The 24,636-nt window shown below is 38.1% G+C and overlaps 1 protein-coding gene across 5 annotated transcripts in view; it reads right to left on the reverse strand.

Moving 5' to 3' along the window:
- Positions 1–2,824: 2,824 nt before the first annotated feature.
- Positions 2,825–24,636, reverse strand: part of SLC25A21 (solute carrier family 25 member 21) — a 387,007-nt gene continuing 365,195 nt past the window's right edge. For 3 of the 5 annotated variants that reach the window (XM_032789978.2, XM_075065532.1, XM_032789980.2), the window contains 5 exons: positions 23,384–23,491; positions 17,409–17,573; positions 7,893–8,074; positions 7,001–7,053; positions 2,825–4,504 (listed from right to left, as the gene is read on the reverse strand). In XM_032789978.2, the coding sequence (XP_032645869.1) occupies positions 4,443–4,504; positions 7,001–7,053; positions 7,893–8,074; positions 17,409–17,573; positions 23,384–23,491 (570 nt within the window). In that variant the 3' untranslated portion in view covers positions 2,825–4,442. The remainder of the gene's footprint in view (positions 4,505–7,000; positions 7,054–7,892; positions 8,075–17,408; positions 17,574–23,383; positions 23,492–24,636) is intronic. The other 2 variants (XM_032789984.2, XM_032789983.2) reach the window with 1 other exon arrangement.

Below are 24,636 nucleotides of genomic sequence, written 5' to 3' on the forward strand. Positions count from 1 at the left end.
TAATATATTGTGTACTTTTAGAATTCTTGTGCAATAACTTAAAAGAACTTCACTAGATATAGACTTTAAAAGACTGCATTAATTAAATCATCTTGATTTCTTCTTAGCTATATTAGACATTGTTTCAATGGCACAATAAAATCCAGTATCTATTATGGGAATTTCAAGCTTTTATTTATAACTCAGATGGCCATAGGCAGATTTCCGTGGCACTGTAAAGGAAATAATGAGTAAATAGCTACATATGCCTTATCATCATGCCTTATGACCAGTACACGGAGGGACATACTCTGAGTAGTTCATTAACATCGATGGGATTGCTCACAGTGTGTAGGTCTTTGCAGGATCGGGGCCTAACAAGCAGCTTGAAACTTTGTGGAAAGCTTTCAGAAAAACATATTTCCACAGTAACTATTTGTAATTTCATAAACATAACAAGGACTACAGATTAGGAATAATCAGCAAGGCAGATGGACTCTAAGGTCTGTATTTAGCTTTGGTCTTTGCATAAAAAGCCAGTTGAATCATTAGGAATTCTACACACGGAACACAGATCTAAGCTGGCCCTAAAGAAACAAAGATCTTGGAATTCGGCAAAATGCCCACTGATTTAGGCCCCAATTCAGCAAAGGACTTCAGGAGTTTAACAATGTGCTTAAATCCATCTCTATTCAGAAAAGCATTTGAACATGCACTTAATTTTAAGCACATGCTTAAGACCCACTGAAGGCAATGAGATTTAAACATATTCTTAAGTGCTTTGTTGAATTGAGAGGGCTTGATTCTGCTCTCATTCGTCCATTTTTACATTGGTAGAACTCTAGTGACTTAAATGGAGTTATTCCATATTTATGCCATTGCAGCTCAGATCAGAATCTGGCTCAAAGATCCTTAATTCCATGCTAAAGACAATGGCGTCTTAATTACAGGAAAACTCCCTATTAAAAAACTAAAAGAGAGAATTAAAAAATAGGAGAAAATGATTAATAAAAGATTTTCTTGGCAACATGTCAGATTTTCCAAGTTTTTTAACTTTTAAACTAATTCTTAGACAAGGTACTATAAACATTGAATTAAGAAGCCGATCTGTAATCAGCAACATGCTAACACAAACAAGGTACAAGAAAGGAAGACAAAAAGAGGATAAGCCTTCCTGAACTACAAATTTTCCATCCCAAAGCATTAACAGGTCTGTGATAAAAATACCCTTGTTTCAAAAGACTGATTCTCTTCCTTTTCTGATCCATAGTGTCCAAGATGGTGTCCCAGTTGAAATAAGAATCTGCTTTCCTGTGTCTCTCATGAGGCATGAGTGTGTCTGTAAATTATACTTAAAGGGTCAGATCCTCAGCTGCTCTTTAAGCTCTGTTGACTTCAGTTGATGATACGGCCCAAAGTAATTATTCCTTGTGTGGAAATGCAACTTAATGACAAACTTTTTCCCCTGTATCTGCATTCCTTTGTTTAGGGCCAGATCTCGATACATTTACTCACAATGAATAATACCTTACTCTGTGAGTGGGAAGTCAGTAGGACTATATATGGAGTAAGGTGCTACTCAAGGTGAGTAAAGGTATCTGATGTTGATCCTTATTGAGCTATTTATAATTGCTTCTTGGGTGGGAGGGAGGTTAACATGTTTTTTAATGTAAAATTACCAAGCAGAATTTTTCTTTATCCAAGGACTTTTCTTAGAGAATATACATATTGGTTAAACTGAAAGATGGTACCTATTAGCTTAATGACATAACACCTTTAAATCACTTTAAAAACTAAAGCTCCATTTTTATTTTAATGATAAATGGGTCAAAGTCTGTTCTCAATTGCACAGATGTAAATCTGGAGTAATCCAAGTGGAGCTAATTTGGATTTACACCAGCAGACCTGAGAGCAGAATTTAGTTCTCTAATAGTCAACAATATTTTCCCACACTGTGCACATGAAGGGCCCAATCCTGCATTCGCACAGTACCCAAATCTTTCAAAAGACAATGAGACTTAATACTTGTTTATACTATGCTTCCAGAGTGGTGGTGTAAAATGTCCTTAGTGTAAATGAGACGTCTAGTGGAGCAGCAGGAATAGTGAACAGTGCGGGCTTGAAGAGGTTAAAAAGACAAGTTTGAAAAAAAAAGATACCATGTTTTCTGGGAATGGTCCTCGTTTTATCAAAAGATCAGGCTGAACGATAATTAAAACTAATAAATCATGTTGAAAAGGATGTACAACAGAAGGCTGTGTATGTATATACTGAATGTTAAAAGCCTTTTATTTTTATATTTTGAATGCTCTAAATTAATAAAAGAATAATTATAATGTATTTTGTTTTTCTTTTTTCAAATTGTTCCAAGCACTATCTCTTACACTGCGTAAGGGTTGATAATAAAATGATCAAATGAGGAATACTTGCCTAGGAATTGTAATAAAAGTACAAAAAGGAACATATCTTATTTTGTTGGCTTTAGCTACTGAAGTAACACAGCTTTGAGATGTCAGTGTGGTCAAATCCAGACAAAAGAGACATTTTCTGTGTGCATGTCAGTACAAGAATGTTTGAAAATGCTGAGAATGCATTTCTATTCTAACTTTTTTTCCTTTTATAAGGCATTTTTTTAAAACATTGCAGACACCAGACTTCACACCTGAGTTGTCATTAAAAAAAATAATCTGGAAAGATATTCTTCTAGGATTGCTGAAGAGAAAGTGTTGCAATTATCTAGGAGGAAGAACATCTAATGTTAGCCAGTACAAATAATGTGTACGGTGATAACATAAATATTTCCAGCCATTAAAAAATATATAGGCAATAGTCAGCAAAACAGGACTAGATAAAGGTAATTGTTTATTGTGAAAGAAATACAGCTCTTCTAGTATTTAAGAAGACAGCACTTGAACATCAATAGAGAGGTGGTACAGTACATGAAGTTAGACATTGTCTTCAATAAGCGTGACAGAAATTTAGTATATCCTATTTCAAACGGCAATTTAAAACAGAAAAAAGTAGGAAAATATATTTGAAATATGAGCTAAGTTATACTGAATATCTGAGAAAGCAAACATATTTAACCTCATAAGAACATTCAGTATTTATTTTTCAGAAAGGCTTATGGTTATCTAATTAAGACTGCATATGGGATATTAGTACAGAACACTGTTTCTTAACCCCAAGGGGGTCATGATAGGCAGTCAGGGTGGTCGTGAGGTGTTGGAAATGTATTACAATCTAAGGAAAACAAAATCTTGCTACCCAATCCTCACCCACCTTTACCCTTCAAGGTAAAGTATTCTGTCAGCTTCTTGAAACACACACACACACATACACACACACACACTGAAATGAATTATATAGGCTGACTGATATATTTTTTATTCTCACATTCATAGCCAATAAAAGGATGATCATACATTCTTCTCTTGTATCTTTTTATTTGGTTTTTTAAATCTGGAAATAAAAACACACAGAGCGAAATGTTGGCCCCATTGAAATCAATGGGAATTTTGCATGACTTCAGTAGGGCTAGGATGTCACCTCTGAACATTTTTGTGTAGTTTTCAAATGATTACTGTTGGGGAGGAGTCAATGGGACTACTCATGTGAATAATTGCTCACGATGTTGGTTCACAAATCTGGCCTTATACGTCCAAAATGAATTAAATTGCCTGTTTGTTTATTTATTGTCTACTTCACTGACTTCTATGGTGGTTGTACACTTCTGTGTGAGGACAGAATTTAGGTAAATTGAATTATGCTCATCATCTTTCTATGACATTTGAAATAAGGATAATATTCAATGTATAACTGAGACTGTGCAGACTGTTTGGCAGTAGGTATTGTTTGAGGTATGGGGGCAAGCTGGCCATCCTTTTCCAAGCATCACTCCCATGCTGTGTTAGAACCGTATGAACAGACCCAGGATTTACTTCAGATTTGCAAAACATGGGCCAGGTCCTCAACTTGAAAGTCAATGGTGCCATGACAATTTATACCAGCACAGGATTTGGCTCCACATGATTAATGCTCTTCTCCTGCTGAGTTCACCTATTAAGAAACTTAACCTGACATTTTAACAATCACTAGTTAAAAAATTGATGCATTTACTAAATGACATAATTTCCTGTCCATTACATTTAGTTTGTTCTTGAGAAATTAACTTGTTTCCGTGTTACCATTTTTTCTTGATCACTAGGGCCCTGATCCAGCTAAGCAAAGGAGCACATCAGTGCTTAAAGCTAAGCCTGTGCCAAAATGCGCTGCTGGATCAGGGCCATAGGGCCCAATCCTGCAAACTGATGAGTGCCTTCAACTCTCATTCATATCAAAGAGAACTGTAGCATGAGCACTTCTTATATTTTGCTTTACGTATGTCCTTTATATCATAACATGTTATATTTATCAGGTACATCATTTCAAACAGTACATTGTTTTAGAAGCAGTACTTCTGATCACCAGTTCTTCTGAAGCCACGCATAAGCATATTCATAAACCAAAAGCATCACTGCACCACCTAGAAAAGAGGACATTATCTTAAGTATCAAATTAGATCCCTTCGATATTTTGCAGGACATATATTGTGTCATTTCTCCTGCACTGAAATTGTAAATTGAAATATAATGAAACTGTATTAGCAAAAACTCTCTGGATTCTACCCAATCACCAGTTCTTAAACTATACAAAATTTACCTAACACTGGAACACAAAGTCAATGTGAAAAGCTTGTAAATTAAATTAAGAGCACCCTTGCTTTTAAATGCAATTTTCTTACTTTTTTCATACTTTTTTCTAAAAATGTTCAGCAGATTTTTATTTTATTTTTGTAGCTATGGTACAGACAAAACTCTTGATCTACAAAATATATATCTATAGAGGGAGAAAGATTTGGACATGAAAATAATTGAATGAAAAGACATAAATTCTTCACGAGAATTGTGAAAATCCTTGCAAGTAAGATTTGAAAAGGCTTATCAAATGTTTTGTTTGAAATTTGGGTTGGATGGTTTTACAGGACCGGTAGTTTGAAAATCATGATACTGGAATTGAATCTAGACTTCCCCCAGTTCTATCTCATGAATCCACAGGCAAAATGTGGGGTTAATGGATTGATACTGGTAGAATCAAAAGTGTGACTAAGCCTCAGCTCTAATGCAATGAGGGAACTCTGATCTGAGAGAAACAAGTATGCCATTCTAAGACTGGGCTATAATTATTATGCAAGTTAAATAAATAGACCTGACACAGTTTCTAACAAGGTGGATTTTCAGAAGGCATATATAGGCCTCTACGTAGCATATGAAGAGGCCTACACATTGGGGAAATTATGAAAGATAACTGAAAGGTTCTACCCCATACAAGTAAATGTAGCACAATCTCGATTGTAATAACCAAGTGGGGCCCAAAGCTTTTCTTTTCCCCCTAATTTTGTCTGTTGGATCAGATAGCTTAATTAGAATGCAGCATCTCTGAAAAACCAAATAAAAACATCTTCTACTGAACTGAGCTGACCTTTCTGTTCCCATGGGATAGGCTCAGACAATCAGGGACATAGAAATGCCACGTGACTTATTCCAGCAAACCATGCTCAGAGTTGAAATACACTACAAATAGCAGCCTAATAAAGTTCACAGATAGCTGTGGTGGGGGGAGAATTGCAAAAGGCTTTCACAGACAGTTTGGCAAAGCCATACTCATTTGCAGACCCAGTTTGAACTGTGGGCTGATTTCAAGTGCTTAGATAGTGTGAGTTTTTTTGTACAGCTCTCTTACTCAAACTATTTATGCTGTAGACAGACGGACTTACCTTTTCAGCCACAATTAAAATTGTTTTCTTATTTCATTCAGACAGCAAAATCTATATATTAGTCAATGGAACTACTCATGGGCTTAAAGTTAGGCACATGTTTAATTGCTTTCCTGGATGTGGGGCAGAGTGGCCAGCACCTTCTGGAATCAAGTTCTTCATTACAAACTTAGCTGTGCTGGCTGGGACAAGGAAGCGGGGATCTTCCTCCTCCCTGCCCATTGTGAGTGCATTAGGAAGGCGAAGGCTATGTGCTCCCTGGATTGTATCTGGATTCCCTGTGTCCCACCCTTCTCTGAAACTGCACAAAGGCCAGGCACCATCTGGCTTTTGGCTGGAGAAAATCATTTACAGGAACATGCAAGCATTTACAGGAAAATGTCATACTTTTTTAATAATGAAAAACATGAAATGTAGGCAGAAGAGATCCTGTTAACAGACACAGTTACCTATTGGCTTTTAAATCTGTGTAACCTTGCCTATTAAACCACCTACTCCAACTGGAAACACGTATTTACATGAGAATGAGATTCTGGTCTATCTGCGGTACCTGCACTCTCAGCCATGCAGTGCCCACTTGGAATGACAAAACTCAAAAGACCCCAGGTCTGTTCAAACTTATACTCTGTTTCCCATCGTCCCTTACAGGCAGTGGAAGCAGAAAATAACTAGAGTACAGTGCCCTTTGGCTCTGCCTCTACATGCCTCTGATTCACCCCCTATGGTAGGCTGATACAGAGCCTTATGCCCGTACTGCCTGCACAGAGGGTGTTCTCAGGGAGCCACTTACACCAACATTAAGGCACCTTTACACTGACAAAGAACATGAAGTAGCCTTAGTGTAACAAAATCAGGCCCAAGGGGTGAGGGACTGATACTAACTGTTCCCATAAGCACATCCTTCAAAGGTCTTCGAAAGTGTGCCTGAAAAATATGCGGACACATCCATTCGCACATACAACCAAACCTCCACTTGCCTCATGATTTATTCACAGATCAGGATTCCAATTTAGACATGCAAATATGCTTTTCTGAGGGCAAATTTAGCCCAACAAATCCAATTTTTTAAAATATAAATAAATAAATAATGTAAATATTAAGGGACAGATTTGTTTAATTGTTATTTGTTGGGTCTTAAATTTAAATGGAAACAAGTAATAGAAACCAAGAATAAAGAAGAGACAAAAATAATGGAGGCAAAATTACCTGGGCCAAGTCTCATGATCTTGGGAACCAGCCCTTTGTACAAAGCCAGAAACCTGTAGCAGAAAGAAAAAAAGTTTCAAACAATATTATTTTTCTACAAACAGAATGGAATCTTATCTTATGTTTGCTAAGATGCTGGCACAGCACTTTTAAGCAATTATTTGGAACGACACATGTCCAACAGCAGACAGTATCTGGATTTTAACATTTTATTGAGGCAGATCAGATGAAAAGAAAAAGTTAATCAATGTTCAGTACAAAAGCTATGCCGTGATCCCATCCAATCAGAAATATGACTTTAATCAGTGAGATGGTTTTTACTTTCAAGACAAGTCTGTTAACAGCTGCATTACATGGATAAAATGACTGCTATAATTGAATATCAAAGCCACAACTCATGGCTCACTTGAGAAATATTTAAAAAGTTGGAGAAAGTTATTGCCAAAAGGTTCTGTCCTCCATTCACTCACTTCAGCAATCATTCTCAATGTGTAAATGTATGCAGAGACTGCAAGTAGAGATTTTAACTGTGAAGTGTTCTGTTGTTCTACTGACATTTTGCATCTGCAAAGTGAAGAGTCAGTTTTATTGTTACCAACCAAAAATGCTGTGCTTGAAATTTATTAGGCCCTTATTTGTGGGACATACATTTCAACAACATAACAATATTTTTGCAAATATCAAAAAAGAAAAACCTGACAGCTGCAATAGGAAGACGTTTCTTTTTACATTTAAAATACACATCTAAAACGTTATATTGCACTCTCTCGACACATAAGTGCAAGGTGGTTTCATGTCCCTCATCAAATCTGACATATTACAACACAGTTTTATGGACCCACATGAACTAAAACAGTGGTCTGGACATTTTAGTAAAATAAGAATGTTTTACCCTTCTTCTTTATAGACTGTTGCCATAGTTTTAAAACAGGTTCTATACTTGATCTCTCCAGGCTCTGGCTGTGGCCCTTGAATTCTACTTTTTGCAACATCAAAAGGGATATTAATAATTGAGGCTATTGTCCCTGAGACTAGCCCAATTCCAAATTTTCTCAAGAACTCCAAAGTTGGCTCCTAAAAAAGAAAGAAAGAAAGAAAGAAAGAAAGAAAAAGGAAACGGAAGCACTTAAATAGGTTAAACATTACAAAGTAATATGCATTTAATCAGAAAACTTGCACAACACGACACACTCATGTTATTCTAGCGGAACACATTAGGATTTCCTAGGCTGGAACTTGTTTTCTTGACAATCCTATTGGCTATGTTTTTACACATGGTCTAAATTGCTGAAGTACACATTTCCTCACACAGGATTTATAAACACAGTTCATAAAGAAAGACTGGTATGGCATATGGGGATGATTTGTATAATTGGGCTTCACAATGTACTTAGTATTACTGTATCAAAACAGGAGAAATCCAAGCACACTATTAGCTAATTGGCCAGAATATTTTACAAATGACAGCAGCTTCCACCATGAAGCTTACTAAAATGCTCATTTGTGTGTTGGACCCCTAAATGTTAAATTAAATAAAGGCTAATCTCAGTCTGCTGCCATTCCCCTCCAGGTTTTTTACATTTATTTTCACGTGTAGCTGATCCACTGTACTGAGAAGTGCTAGCTTCCTGTTATTAACAATCCAACTTGGTGCAACTGCAAAACAGCCTTTAACGTTCTGTGCATTATAAACAGTAGTAACTCACTGAACTAATTGGCTGAAGAATTTACAACTCATTGTTTCTAAACCCTACTATTCTTTCATGATAAAAGAGAGAAACAGATCATAAAGCAGACCTTAAAACATTTTGTTCTTTCTCTGTTTGAATCTAGATGATCCAATTGTGCTTCACTAGATTCCCTTAGAAAATCTTTCTATCTTGGCATTCTCTCTGATATCAAAGTACTCAGTTTATTTGAGAGTCAAATTTCCTCTCACAAAGTCTAATCCCATTTCTGTGAACAGTGTTAGTCACAGTGAACTCTGTCACAATGAATTTCCTAGGCTGTCCATATAACTTTTTATGCCCCTGTTCTTCCATTCTACGCCAACAGAGCAAAAATCCTTCTATATCATACCATACACTGCATTCATGTCTTGCAAGAAGGCACCCAACATACAGCAAATCAATAGTAAAACAATATAGGATCATGCCATGTCATACATTCAGCTTAATATTAAAAATGTAATAATAATAAATAATAATAATAACAACAACAAAGATTTCTTGTAAAGGTGTTATTTGAGCCATACAAGTTCCTGATGAAAATAATTCTAAAAAGGAGGTACATAGTGGCCTTACATTTGTTACTGAAGTAGGAACAGTCAATAGGTTTTCCTTCGCAGATATGCAGCTAGGAAAATTACTTAAAACTTCATAATATTCATTGGACTTCCATGCAGGTATGTTGTAAGTTTAAAGAGAGGCTTTTAAATCAACAGGGTGCTTATATTTAGTTACAGAAAAAGTAAATCTATAATTTCACAATAGAGGGCATTTACTTGGATAATCTCTTTTAAACTAAAGAGTAAAACAGCTTTTGTTATAATTAAACATTACACAAAGTCCTCACCAGAATGCTTAGCAGCAAATTATTGTCTAGACTATCTGTACAAATCCAAGCTGTGTGCGTGCAATTACAATTAAGGCTGGGGAACCCCGCAACATTTCAGGTTTTACAAAACTTTTAAAACCAACTATAGCCAGGAGGCGACAAGTGGCACATTGGTATTCAGGGCTGTAAAACAGTCTGAATCCCCCTTTGGGGAGATAAGCTCTTTGGGGCAGGTAGTGTCATTCACTACATGTTTGCACTGCACCTCGCACAGTGAATTGCTATTCTAGGTGCTACTGTAATACAAATGTTAAGCAATAATTATTATATATTAAATGTTGAACCTGGGGCCTACTGCATTTGTACTATGTCCTGGCAGGTCAGCTCTTTTCAAAATGTTGAGCGTTCTCATGCGTATTGGGGTGCTTTGAATTTCAGGGTTATATGCTTTGGGATTATTAGTATCACAGATGCCATGATGCACCAGAGTGTTAAAACAATGCTAATCTAATTGAAATATGACACTTTTATTTCAAAATAAAAGAACTCCTTGACTGAGATGATCCAAACTATTGAGGGAGACATCTAATTCAAAATGCGGCACTTCTGGATGTACCAATGGAATAACTGAAAAATCACATTAGACTACATTTGCCTGTTTTACAATGAATACTAAAAGTTATATGTATAATGGTGTTCAGAAACTGGTGTGGAAACTTAAACATCATGGGCATTCAGCAGTATTGCATTCAGACACTCTGATTCTGCATCCATGATGACTACTTGTGGAGAAACATCCTACTCAGTGTGGGTAAAGATGGAAGAATCTGTGCCAAAGAATCTTTAATTATAATCAAATCCTGTTTCTAGGCAAAGGACATGGACCTTACTGTAACTGTGGGAAGTGTTATTTTCTTATTACCTGTCTAATTGCTGCCAATATTTTTTAAATTGTCACTGATTTTGTGATTCAATTTTAGGGTGTTCCTCACTGATTTTCTGAGGTGCTGAGGATAAACAGCTTAGAATAAATAATACTTTGCATTTACATAGTACCTCATATGCAAGGATGTCAACATGCTTTCCAAGCTTCAGTTAATAATTTGTAACCCCTCTTGATTTAACTGTGGAAGAAAGGGTTTTCTGCTGTAAAGAACTATGTACATTTATAAGACTAGATTAGTATTACAGCCTGATGTTTTCAAAGGAGTCTAAAGGAATAATACACCAAACCCAGTGATTTCCAATGGGATTTGGGCATCTAAGTCTCTTAGACATCTTTGAAAATTCTAGTCATAATATTCAAGAACTAAGTAAGACACAAAAGGGTTAAGTGATTTGAAATAAGTCATAAGAAATAAAAACATACACTAAATACATTTGCCCCAGGTCACTGAATGGATCAGTGGAGAATCCATGAATAGAATATAGAGGCCAGACCCCCCATTCTCTGCTCTATACATAGGACTACACTGTCTCTCTCTCTATATTTGTGACTTGGTGGTATGACTCTACTATGGACCAGGATGAGTCCATCAAATTAATTTTCACTCGTGATCTGATCAGGATTTGAATCAAAGTTTCTAGAGTTGCAATATCAGTACACTGACCCTGCACCATCTAATCGCTGTTGCCTGACTATGAAGGGAACAGTTTTGGCAGCATGTCAAATTGAACCCACCATTTAAGGGAATTATTGGTATAAAAGAAGGACATTTTCTGATTTTTTAAATACAAATGGAGGAGACCAAATTCTGCATTGGCTTACACACAAATTTTTCCATTGAGTTCCAAGGGATTGCAGAGGTGTGATCAGTGCAGAATGTGCTCAAGCAACTCTTAAAAGTTTTAAACAAAATTCAACCAAGAAATGAACCAATTAGGTTGGGAAACATTTGATCAACTCTGAAAAAAAGTTTGTCTTTAGTCTCTCAGGTCCCTACCATGCCCACCCTATAACATCCTAAATAATAGGGAGGTAACGTCATCTAGTGAAAAGAGCATTGCACTTGGACAAGTCTCTGCATGTTGGTTCCCTTCACACCCTTTGTCTGCCTTGCCTATTTACACTGTAACCTCTTTCGGATACAGGCTGTATCTTACTATGTGTTTAGTCAGAGCTTCTAGGAACTAGTGGAATATAATAATAAGTAAAAGCATCATGGAAGAGACTTGGTAGCATAAGATCTCCTACAATGCTCACTACTGCACTTTTATTTGCAATGAATGCCCTTGCTACATTTGTGCCACTTCAGAACTTGTCTTTGAAAATCTCATTGCTAAAGTTGCTCGTTTAAATACTCTGAAATGACTTCAAAAATAACTAATTGTTTAAACAGATGCACCACAACCTTGGAGGATGAATGTACTGCAGACACAAAGCTGTTGTCACAATCCTGAGAGTAACATTTCTACTTGCTTCTGTGGTGGACAGCTGCAGCTTGCTGGCAATCCACTCAGAGTGATTTGTTTTTCAGCCTTGGGAGTTTCCCACAGTGCAAACTCCCAGGGAAATACAAAACTCCTTTCTTTTTAATCCAGATTCGCTATGAATTCAATTTATTATTTATATCACTGCAGAGCCCTGGGAGCCTTAGTCATGAACCAAGGACCCCATTATGTTAGGTGCTGTATAAACACAGATCAAAAAAAACTGTCCCTACCCCGAAGTGCTTACAATCAAAGTATAAGATGAGACAAGAAATGGATACAGACAGACAGATGAGATGGTACAAGGAAACAATACTGGTCAGCATGGGTTGGCAGTGGTATCAATGCACCAGCATCAGGACCACTGTCAAGTTTTTATAGGAAGTAATGAAAAGGAAAAATAGAAGAAGGGAGCATAGAAAATATAAAAAGCAGGTGTGGGCAACCTCTTGCTCTCACAGCCATCAAAACCCTCTTGGTGTCTGTTCCCTGGGCCCATCAAAACCAGTCTCTGTGAGTCTCCTGCAGTAGAAAAAATGTCCTGTTTTTTCCACCTCGTCACCCTACATTCTATGTCCCTGTCTCCAATGTCCCCCTTGTGCAGCTGGTCAGAAAACAAAGACAACATTTTTTAAAAGGGTCCGGTTTGCACCACATTTTTATTCTGTCAAAATTTCTCTCTCCTGTATCCCCAGCTATGCTTTGTTCCCTCCTTCCCCCATCTGGATGGGGTTCTTATTCTTCTGCTTTGCCATGTTCCTTGCCTAAGTAACTCTGTGCTGAGACATCAGAACTGGAGTAACTGAGGCAGAAGCACTCATGAGTCAGACTCTCTTCCCTTTCAATATAGCATCTCCTGGTGGCGGGAGGACATGTTTGCATACTTAAAGCAACCCAGGCTGCAGCGGTCACAGCTCGCAGGACATACAGGCTGGGACAGTCCTGGACAAATGGGATGGTGGGTAAATATGTTTCAGGTACAACATTGTCTTAATCCTGCTAATTCACATCTCATGTTGAAATTTCAGGCTGGGCTGTAACTTTGAGAAATACCATTCCTTGGCTTCCCAGTTTTCTCCAACGTGCCTCAGAATCATCCTCTTCCTCCATTTTTTTTACAGCACCTTGCACCAACAAGAATTTCCCCCCACAGAAGGCTTCTCTGTTTCTTAAAATGTCCCAGGTAGTGTACAACTAAAAGAAAATTCTTCTGCTCTCATATTCTTGGATGACTTTTATTGTTTTTCAAATTTAGCACTCAGGTTTTGCTGCCTCTCTTCTTTCTTCTTTGCTGGCTGAAACTGAAGCTGAACCTGAGCAAGACAGAGCTGATGCTGGTGGGCAGAGGAAAGCATTTTGCAGAGTTTGTGGCTCCATTGATTGATGACACACATCCACAAATGATCAATTTAGTCAATTGACTAGGAAAATTCTTGGATTCCTTGCTGGCACTGAGCTTTCACATAGCAGCACCCACAAATATTGCTTACTATCTTCTTCACTTGGCTAGGAGACTCTGTCCCATCCTGGAGGACAAAGACGTGGCCTCAGTCATTCATCCCTTTGTCACCTCCCAGCTGGATTACAGCAAAGCAATATATCTGGTCATCAAGCCTTCAGCATTTAGGAAACTCCAACTAATATAGAATGCTTCAGAGTGTCTCCTCAGCAACACAAGCTACTGTGAGTGCATCAGACCTGTCCTCTGCCCTCTATACTGGCCTTCCATAGAATTTTGAATCAAGTTCAAGGTATCAGTCCTTATTTTCAAAGCTCTCCATGGTCTGGAGAATCTAAAAGATCTGTGATGAAGATTGTGGTCAACAACTACCCTTCTTGGCCACAATGGAACTCTCAACAATAACGGTAAAGTTGGTTTGTGTAGAAGAATGAACTTTTTCTGGAGGTGGTCCGAGACTGTGGAATGAACTCCCTCAAACTAAGGATTGTCACAAATGTCACCACTTTCTGCTTCAACTGCAAAGCACATTTGTTTGACCTTGCCTTCTCTAATATAAGCACATTGCGACAGGTATATTTATATTACAAAGAACCCCCCACACATTATCAAAACCAGACACTCTCCTGAACACAATTTTCCTTCTGGAAAGCCAAAGATAGAAAAAATGCCACATGACAGATGTGTAATCACGTTGCTTAATGCACTATTGGAAGGTGCTCAGATACCACAGTGACGAGCACAGTATAAGAACCTATATAGAATAGAATAGAATAGATATGAGAGCCTTTTCTGTGACATAGCAACTGACTCATCAGCTCCCACATCTGGGTGCAAAAGCCCCTTTAACAGGTGACACAGCATACATCTGCAGAAGCTGGATAGATCAACTTGTGCCCAGAAATGAATTTTTTTGGTGGCCACTTTTTAGGACTTACTATGAAAGTGTTAGGAATGCAGTGTTAAGGTGGGTGACTGCCACTTAGAGGTAGTGGTGAGCAAATATTTTACTTGTTATTCTGAAATTAACATTTACCAACAAATCTAACTATGATAAAAATAGCAAAGGGAAACCTATTGGAAGTCTATGAAATGCGTAGCATAAAAAAACTGCTATAAAATCAAGGTGAAAGAAATTACCACTTCAATTGCTAGTGCAGATGTAAAGAAGCTAATACTCTGTGGTTTATATGTTAGTGGTGCAGAGAACAAGTCTGGTTTATTCTGTTTTTAGTAAACAGAGCAGGAGGTTGATTGTAAATGTTGTGTTTAGCAAAATAGACTGAACATATGAAAAATTATTCACTTTGAAGACTTACAACCCACATATGTCATTTATATCATTCAGGCACTCAGCACAAAAAGTTTATTGTTTTTGGCAAAATAAGCTGCAAACATCCTTAATTGGGATGCAAATTTAATGCATAGTTTAACACTGTTGACAGCTAAAAGGATTATATGGACATTTCAATACATTTTCCCACTTACGTTACAGATGGTAAGCAGCAGATACATAGTAAAGAGCCAGAGCTATTTAAAAAGTGTACCATTTTTATTTCACAGTTTTTATATGCTTGTCAGCATTGCAAGACTTACTTTGAATTTTTCTTCTTAGGAAGCATATAAACTTAAAAAATTGGTTTTTGCAATGAAATACTTGAGAATAACTGAAAAGCTGAAACAGTCTAATCTGTTTTGCTCCTACTGAGATACAGCTTATTCTGTCAAGCCCAGGTCAGATATTTATAATTGTTGGCATCTATATTGCTTTTCCACTGATGAAAAAGGATTAGATTACAGATCACAAAGAATTATTGATTTTTTCCTTTCTCCAAATGCTGAAGTGGAGTTCTGTGGTCAAGAATATGTGAGACATAATGCTTGCACGTTAGACGTACAGTTGGCATTTGAGGCTTGATCCAACTCCCATTAAAATCAGTGGAAAGATCCTCACTGACTTCAATGAGAGTTGGGTCAGACCTATTGTTGTCAGGCCCTGTGCAAACTTGTCTACACAATTGCACTTAATGCAACCTAATCCTGTCACTGGCTACACCCTTGAAGAAATCTGTCTTCTGATTGTAGTGTACTTGTACACTGAGGACAAGTAGGTGGATTCTGGCCACCAAACTCACTTCCCTTAGATTTAAAATCGTACATAAAATGTATGTCTCCAGATCTGAATAATCTATTGCATCATACAAAATGTATATAAACTCTGAACTCTCCTCTCCCTCATAATGCAATAACAGCTTCTTATGACATTTTACTATACTCTAAAAGGTTAGCAAATGGTTGTTATGCCAAACCCTATCACTATCCCTTGATTAGCAGGCAGGAACTCTTCTTTATTTCCTAGAAGGTATGCCTGACCCTCCATGTCCTTAAGAGTATCTGACTTTTCATATTTTGAAATTTACGATACTCTAAAAATATGTAAACTGGTGAAAGGTATCATGAAAAATATACATGAAAAACATCCACTAGTTATATAGAATTTTTTAATCTTCTTGGCAAGGAAAATACTTCTACATTAATGTCAAGGTATGCATGTACTTAGAGCTTTCGGAATACATTCTGAATGTGTATTGTTAGACTATGTTTAAACATACTGAAAGAAACCTGTGGAAACTTGCATGTTACTTGCTCCTGACCAATTCAATTTACAGTAAGAATTTGCAAATAAGTAAATTGATCTTTTCCTCGTTTACATTTGGTTGCCAACAAAAATACCAGGCTACTTAAAAGTGCAGAAAAATGGGGTGTTGCTTTATATGGGAATCGAAACAGGTACCTTTTGATGTAAAATACAGTTTCTTATATGAATATCACCAGACACTATACCTGTGGTTGTTTAAATTGTCATCATAGCTTTAGTTTTGCATTAGTGAAAACACAGTTCATTAAGCACAACACTGAAGCTATTCAAAAATCATTAGTTGTTGCTCATACAATTCTTTAGGAAATTGCTGGTACAATCATTCTTTACATTAGTGAATTTTCTCTTTGTTATATAACGCCGAAGTCTGTAAGCCTATTTTAATAAAATAGTTTTATGTGCCGTTCCAGCTACACAGGCTTTCTGTTTAGTTTACTCATCATGGTGAAATTTGCCCTGGATGTAGATAACACAAGGTCTATACACCACTGAAAGTCCCATTTAAATACTATTGTGAGTCTGGCCTTCTATACACAAGTGAATTTATCTTGTTATCCTTGAGCTCCGGCTGATCTGTGTCTGGAATAAGTAGGTCCAGTGTACAGCTAGCAGACACAACCTTTTGCAGCTTCTGCACCACACAAAGCTGAGCCCCTTGAACTCTGTAAACACTGCTATATCCAAAATACTTAATTTGCTTCATGGACTTTCATTTCAAAATATCATCCTTGCAGACTGGCAGCTTTATCCAAATGATCCCAATTAAATCCCGTACAGCCTGTTACTGCTTATTTAGGTGGCAATCTAGTCTAGTTTTCTCTTAATACTTCGTTTCCGTCTGCTTTTCATATTGAAGGTAGACGTTCTACAGAATTTAATTTTCACCCTTCTGAGCCATTTTGGATGTTACTTCATGTAGCACTAATATCTATCGACTACCACCGATAAGCACTTAAGACAAGATTTTCAAACTAAGGTGCCTCATGTTATTATAAATGTAATTTACTCCCATTTCCTAGCAGCTTTACGCTGCCAGAACGACACAAAATGGCCTTTGCGTAAATGAGAATTCAGGCCCTGCATACTTTACAGAATTTCTTGTAGCTCACTTTGCTTAAAAAATGAGAATTGCAAATTCTTGTTTTGCTACAGCAAATAAAACTTTGTAGGACTTCCAAAAATAGACAACTTGAGCAAAATGTCTCTCTGAAAAGACCACAGCTTTGCAAGGAAAGGTAGAATGTCAGTTAAATTGCCCTGTTTGTGACTATCTTTTTGTCTTTTATACAGTACAAAGCACTTACCTCATTGACTGGAATAACGTTTTTGACGTTGAAGTAGAATCCAAAGTAAACCATATTAAAAACTCCATGGCGGCCCAATGTTGCAGTGAGGCCTTTGTTGAGTCCACGGAATCCTAAGCCCTCAGTTGTAATAATTCGTCGTGCTTGGACAAAGGTTGACGGTTGCTGCACATGTAAAACAAAAGAAAGAAGAACTCATCTTTACAAACAGTGTAGTAAATTATCCACAAAGCCTCATTTCAAACCAGACAACTATCAACGTGTTACCTACTCTAGTGATTTTATCATGAGTCTCAAAATATTTGGTGGGTTTTCTTAAAGCCCCAGCCCCTGGAATCTTGAGGTTATGTTAGAATCACAACTTCCATTAAAAAAAAGGGTTCTAACCCTCATGATTTCAGAGAAAAGCTTGAAACCATGACCCAAATGTGTCCTAAGGGCTCAGAAACCAGCAGGTGAAGAAAAATTCATATGTTTTCAAATCTCATGATCCTTCACCAATCTCATGAATTTTTGTTGTCCAACTCATAATTTTTGAATGTGTACGGTTGGCAATGCTGTTATCAGCAGAGACGCTGTGTTGCTAAGGTTGCAGTAGATGAAAAGCCACATACAAAGTATATTTGAAAATGCCTCAGTACGAATTTAAGAGCCTAACTTTAGGCAAATAATTTTGAAAATCTTGGTCTATATTTATTAGAAGTATATTGAAATTAGTGTTTGAGATCTAGTCAAAATGGTTCTCCTTTTTCCTGCTTACACGTCCTAATGGAAATCATGGTTTGCCTCTCTAATGAAATACTTTACTCTATTGGGAGCTGTTGGATTTTGAAAATCAGGCCACTTATTTAAATTCCCTAATCTAGATTTAGGAATCTCATTTAAGATATCCTGTTCTGAAAAGTCTGGCCACTAGGGATAGAAACCCTCTTACTTCAGGGCATAAGACAACCACTAAGAAGACATTTCTTCTATGGGCAGGTTATTACCTAATTATCCATTCATTACAAAGATTCTAGCACCTTCCTTTGAGGTATCTAGTACTGGCTGCTGTTTGACAGGCCATCAGAATAGATGCACATTTGATGCCACATGGCAAGTCCCATGTTCCCAAATGTGCTGTACTAGATTTGGTACAGTGAATTACTTTCACAGATCAGCAATGACATTTTAGCTCTTTGCTTTAAGTTACATGTATTAAAAAGGTCATTGAAAAAGCCTGTTTGCTGACTTGTCCTTGGTTTTCACTAAAACATAATGCCACCTTTGTATAACCAAATATTTAATTAGAAAGGCAAAACATTACTTCCACTAGGATGCTTAAACAGGAAAATGTAGAACAATTTTGACTAGAACTCTGTAAACACTGCTGATTTCAATATACTTATTTGTTTAATGGGCTTCCATCTGAAAATATCACTCTGGCAGATCAACATCATCAGCCAAATGATCCCAATTATATCCAACACAACAGGTTACTGCTTATTTAGGTTACAGCCAAGTTTTCTTTTCTTGTACTATTTAGGTTCATTTGTCCTTTGCATATTTAGTAACTAATATTGACCTGCTGATGCTCTGCTATCCATCTCTGTCTATAGAAATAAAAAACAAACAAACCCTATTTTATGATCATGATTTACTTTTCCAGCTACACGCAAAGATATCAAAGCTCTTTACTGTAGATGAGCATCTACACACTGAATGATATCAGAGGGGTAGCTGTGTTAGTCTGGATCTGTAAAAGCAACAAAGAGTTCCGTGGCACCTTACAGACTAACAAACGTATTGGAGCATGAGCTTTCGTAGGTGAATACCCACTTTGTCGGATGCATCTGACGAAGTGGGTATTCACCCACGAAAGCTCATGTTCCAATATGTTTGTTAGTCCATAAAGTGCCACAGAACTCTTTGCCGCTTATACACTGAATGCAGATATTCAAACTAGAATTTGATCAGTACACTAGGATTAATGTCTTTGCTCTTGGAAAAATTAGGATTGGATCTTTAAAGATAACCAGCAGTCATGAACTCAGTTTCAAGTCTCTGCTAAAGAAGGCAACTTCAACAATACAGTGCCCACTGGCATTAAGCTGGATTATTGATTTACTAATAATGCAGAGGGGAAGGGATACCAGCTGCTGAACACCTGATGCCAGTTTGGGCAGCAGATGATTTTCCTTGGCAAAACACTGGTCTGGCCTTGGTTAGCTTTTGAAACCTGAAAAAGATCCAAGGTGGTACGGCTGCTAGGATTTGGCCATTGATAAATACCCACTGCAGTGTTTTTATTAGGGGAATTCCATGATGTCAGAGTGCTGTTGTGTCAAATCTGGGGGTCTTCCTCTTTAAACCAATCTACCCTAGAAAGATGCTCAGATATCACAGAACAATCCAATGGTCAGCACACTATTGGTGTGCAGTCTCTCTTGCTCCTTGAAATAGGCTGTATTTCTTATTTAAAGGTAACAGCCAACATAACATGTAAATTGCAGTAAGTTTCATCACATGGCATGAACTACACAATGGGATAAGTGCAGACACTGCTTAATCCTTTTAGAAAAACACTGCATTGTTACAGGGTGAGGATGCATCATATGCCCTGGTCTACAATACAAGTTTAGGTCGAATTTAGAAGCCTTAGATCGATTTAACCCTCACTCATCCACACGACAAAGCCATTTTTGTCAACTTAAAGGGCTCTTAAAATTGATTTCTGTACTCTTCCCTGATGTGGGAATTTGGGGTAGTGTGGACGCAATTCGACAGTATTGGCCTCCAGGACCTATCCCAGAGTGCTCCATTATAACCGCTCTGGAAAGCACTCCCAACTCAGATGCACTGGCCAGGTACACAGGAAAAGCCCCGCAAACTTTTGAATTTCATTTCCTGTTTGGCCAGCATAGCGAGCTGATCAGCACAGGTGACCATGGAGTCCCAGAATTGCAAAAGAGCTCTAGAATGGACCAAATGGGAAGTACTGCATCTGATCGCTGTATAGGGAGATGAATCTGTGCTATCCGAACTCCGTTCCAAAAGACGAAATACCGGAATATTTCAAAAAATCTCCAAGGGTATGAAGGACAGAGGTTATAACAGGGACCCGCAGCAGTGCTGCATGAAGCCTATCAAAGAACCAGAGAGGCAAACGGCTGCTCCAGGTCAAAGCCCCAGACATGTCGCTTCTATGATGAGCTGCATGGCATTCTAGGGGATGCCCCTACAACTACCCCACCCATGTGCTTCCCTCCTCCCCTACCCCTCCCAGGCTACCTTGGCAGTTATCCCCCATTTGTGTGACAAATTAATAAAGAATGCATGAATTTGAAACAATGACTTTATTGCCTCTGCAAGTGGAGATTGAAGGTGGGAGGGGAGGGTGGTTGGTTTACAGGGAAGTAGAGTGAACCAAGGTCGGGAGCGGGGGTCATCAAGGAGAAACAAACAGAACTTTCACAGCGTAGCTTGGCCAGTCATGAAACTGGTTTTCAAAGCTTCTCTGATACACAGCATGCCTTGCTGTGCAATTCTAACCGCCCTGGTGTCTGGCTGCGCATAATCAGCGGCCAGGCTATTTGTTTCAACCTCCCACCCCACTATAAACATCTCCCCCTTACTCTCACAGATATTGTGGAGCACACACCAAGCAGTAATAACAATGGGAATATTGGTTTCGCTGAGGTCTAACCAAGTCAGTAACTGTGCCAGCAAGCTTTTAAATGTCCAAAGGCACATTCTACCACCATTCTGCACTTGCTCAGCCTATGGTGCTGCCAACTGGGAGAGCAGCCTGAGGCAGAAGCCTCCAGCAGGCATGATATTCCAGGCAGGACTGAATCTCCATTAGATGAACTTTAAAGAAGAGAATGACCTGGAGTCATTCCCATTTTTGTCCAGGCGCCCCCAGCCAACCTCACTGAGGCAGTCCAGGAGCACCCATGTCTGCCCAGGCACCCCCGACCAACCTAACCAAAGTCAGCCAGGAGCACCCACGGGACAATGATGACGGCTAGCTGTCATATTGTACCATCTGCCGTCTGCAAAGCAAGGCAAGGGGATCCTGCTGTGTAGCACTGCAGTACCACATCTGCCAGCAGCACCCAGGAGACATATGGTGACAGTGAGCTGAGCAGGTTCCACGGTTGCCATAGTATGTTGTCTGCATGGGTAACCCAGGAAAAAAGCTGAGAAACGATTTTTTGCTGTTGCTTTCACGGAGGGAAGGGGGCCTGACGACATGAACCCAGAACCACCCGTGACAATGTTTTTGCCCCATCAGGCATTGGGAGCTCAACCCAGAATTCCAATGGGGGGCGGAGACTGCAGGAACTGTGGGATAGCTACCAGAGTGCAACGCTCTGAAAGTCGACGCTAGCCTCAGTACTGTGGATGCACACCGCCAACTTAATGTGCTTAGTGGGGGCACACACAATCGACTGTATCAAATCGATTTCTAAAAAATCGACTTCTATAAAATCGACCTAATTTCGTAGCGTAGACATACCCATAGAAGGCAGTAACAAGCACATGCTACTCGTGAGGAAGTAAGTCTGAATTTTGGTAACTTGGGATTTTTTAAAAGAAAAAATATAATGTCTTGTATTTCTGACATCTCCTTTAGCTTAGAATATTCTTTAGCATATTTAAGCAGGAATGGGACAGATTCTCAGTTGGTAGAAATCAACACAGCTCTATTGAAGTCCATAGAGTTCAGCCAATTGACACCAGTGGAATATCTGGCATTATATTTTTAGTTACATAAAATGTTAGTAAAATTTACAAAGTACCTAAGTGACTCAGTCCCATTGACTTTTTTTTTTCCCATAGGACAAATAAAAACTTATTTGATTTTCAATGGGAATTAGGTCCCTAAATGCTCAATTAGATCTCACTTAGGTGCTTTTGAAAATTTTACATGAATGACTATGACATAACCATAGTACTGCAATAAGGGTGGTGGTAGCATTTTCATTAAGCATAAGAGTATTTTGATTCCTTTTTTTAAACTCAAAGAGCTCTGATTTTCTAGAACAATTGCAATGCAGAATATCACTGATTTTTTTTTTTCTTAAAGATCAGACGAGAAAAGCGTAGAGGATCTAGGTTTCATGTGGGGGAAATAATTAATTATAACTCACTGCAAAAAAAAAAAAAGCAGGGAGGTGGATTAAAAACCCTGTGAGGGAGAATAAAGTCTCTGGAATTTGTGTGTGGAGAGGATGTTGTGTTCCCATTTAGTGCTGCTGGAACTAGTTTGCTCACAATGTGGTTTTAATACATTTATACTCAAAAGTAAAAGTTTGTATTGAGGCAGGCCAATTGTATCTGCAGAGGTATAAAGGAGGTCTGATTTTTCGTTCACGGAACTGACAGATTATAATACTGGTTCACAATTTTTTCATATTACTCACCATGTCATAAGAGAGAATGAGAGAAAGAAAGATCGTCTCATGGATCACCTTTCCAGCTCCCTAATCGGTTTACTTTCCCTACAGTATTCTCTGTGGTCCTATTAACCAGAGAGGAAGGAGGGTCCAGTGGTTAGCGTGTTAATCTAGGCTACAGGAGACATAGGTTCAAATCCCTGCTCTGTCACACTTTCTGTGTAACCTTAGGTAAGTCACTTAACCTCTTTCTATGCTCCAGTTACCCATCTGTAAAATGGTGATAACAGTATTTTCATATCTCATATGAGTGTTGTAAGAGCATCGCAAAGAGAAGTAAAGCATCTGGCTCCTAATGCGCAAGTAAGGACTTTCCCTGTGTAGATATATATATATATTTTTGTCAGCAAAGTTTCCTATTCCATCTTTGTTAAAGCAGCATTGCTTAGGGGGAATATCATTATTTCATTCAAACAGCCTCAGAGAAAGTTTTCTACAATAAGCATAGAGATTCTGATTAAATATTAAAATTAACTTTAAAGTATTTCTTATATTTAACAAAGTTTTGAAAAAAGAATGGAACAGTTACCATACCTCTGTGAAAGCATTCCGATTTGCCTGTAAGCTAACCTTTACTACTTCAAAAGGGTTAACCACAACCGCTTCTGTTAATCCAGATCCCAGACCAGCAACTGCAAACGTCTAGGGAAATTAAATCAATCAATACTTAAAGATCAAGTTTTCATGTGCACTGTGGTAAAATGTCCCATACATCACATGATGAAGCTGAATGATATGATGAAAATGGAGAGATCTACACTAAAGCAGCAGTATACCATTACTAAACAGCTTTAGCCCTTGATTAGATGTTGACAGTTCATGAAGAAGAAATTACAAAAACCAAAACCACATTCCAAACATTCAAAATAAAACGTCGAAGTCCTATCAACAACAAATTCTCTCTAGCTGGAAGGAAAGCTGTGTTACTGATTTAGGATGCAGACATGGAAAAATACTATAATACTCCCATGTTATATTTGGGTGGAGTTTGAACGCAATGAATAATAATTTTGGTTTTTTAAAATATAGATGCAACTATGTAATACTTAAAAAAACTTCTGTGTATTCAGCATTAAATCAATTGCGCTTAAAATATAGTAAAAGTAATGAATATTCCGGGCTAAACTGTGAAGCACTTACTCAAGCAGAATGCCCACTTAGGAGGAAAATTCTCCATGGGTAAATTTCAATCCTGAGAAGATTTAAGTGGGACTTAAGTGGTGCAGAGGGCTGGTGCTGGCCCCCTTCACTGGGGTGAATTCACCCCATCTGCTCAAAAATCAATGGTACAGTATGGCCCTGAGTGAGGCCTGTGCTTTGCACTCAGGTAGAATACGCTATATTTAGAAGGATAAAAATGGTTTACTTTGTTCATAATGGGATAGCTCAGTGGTTTGAGCATTGGCCTGCTAAACCCAGGGTTGTGAGTTCAATCCTTGAGGGACCATTTAGGGATTGATCTTGCTTTGAGCAGGGGGTTGGACTAGATGATCTCCTGAGGTCCCTTCCAAACCTAATGATCTATGATACATAAGTGAAGATAAATAATAGCTAAATATTCAGAGCAGTTAAGAAAACTCAAAATAATTAATCTTGGGCTGTTTGTTTCTCTGTTTTAGTCTCCAGTGCCAGCCACTTATAAGGATCAACCTGCTCCTCTACCACCTTAAAGCCACTGCATAGTATATGGAGTATACTGTCTGAAACAGGAAAAGAACCATGGTGGGAGGAAAGCAATAGTCAGGAAAACATTCCATTCAGCTCACATGGGGCCAGACTCTGAATGA

The sequence above is a fragment of the Chelonoidis abingdonii genome, chromosome 4, assembly GCF_003597395.2.
Source record: "Chelonoidis abingdonii isolate Lonesome George chromosome 4, CheloAbing_2.0, whole genome shotgun sequence".
NCBI lineage: Eukaryota > Metazoa > Chordata > Testudines > Testudinidae > Chelonoidis > Chelonoidis abingdonii.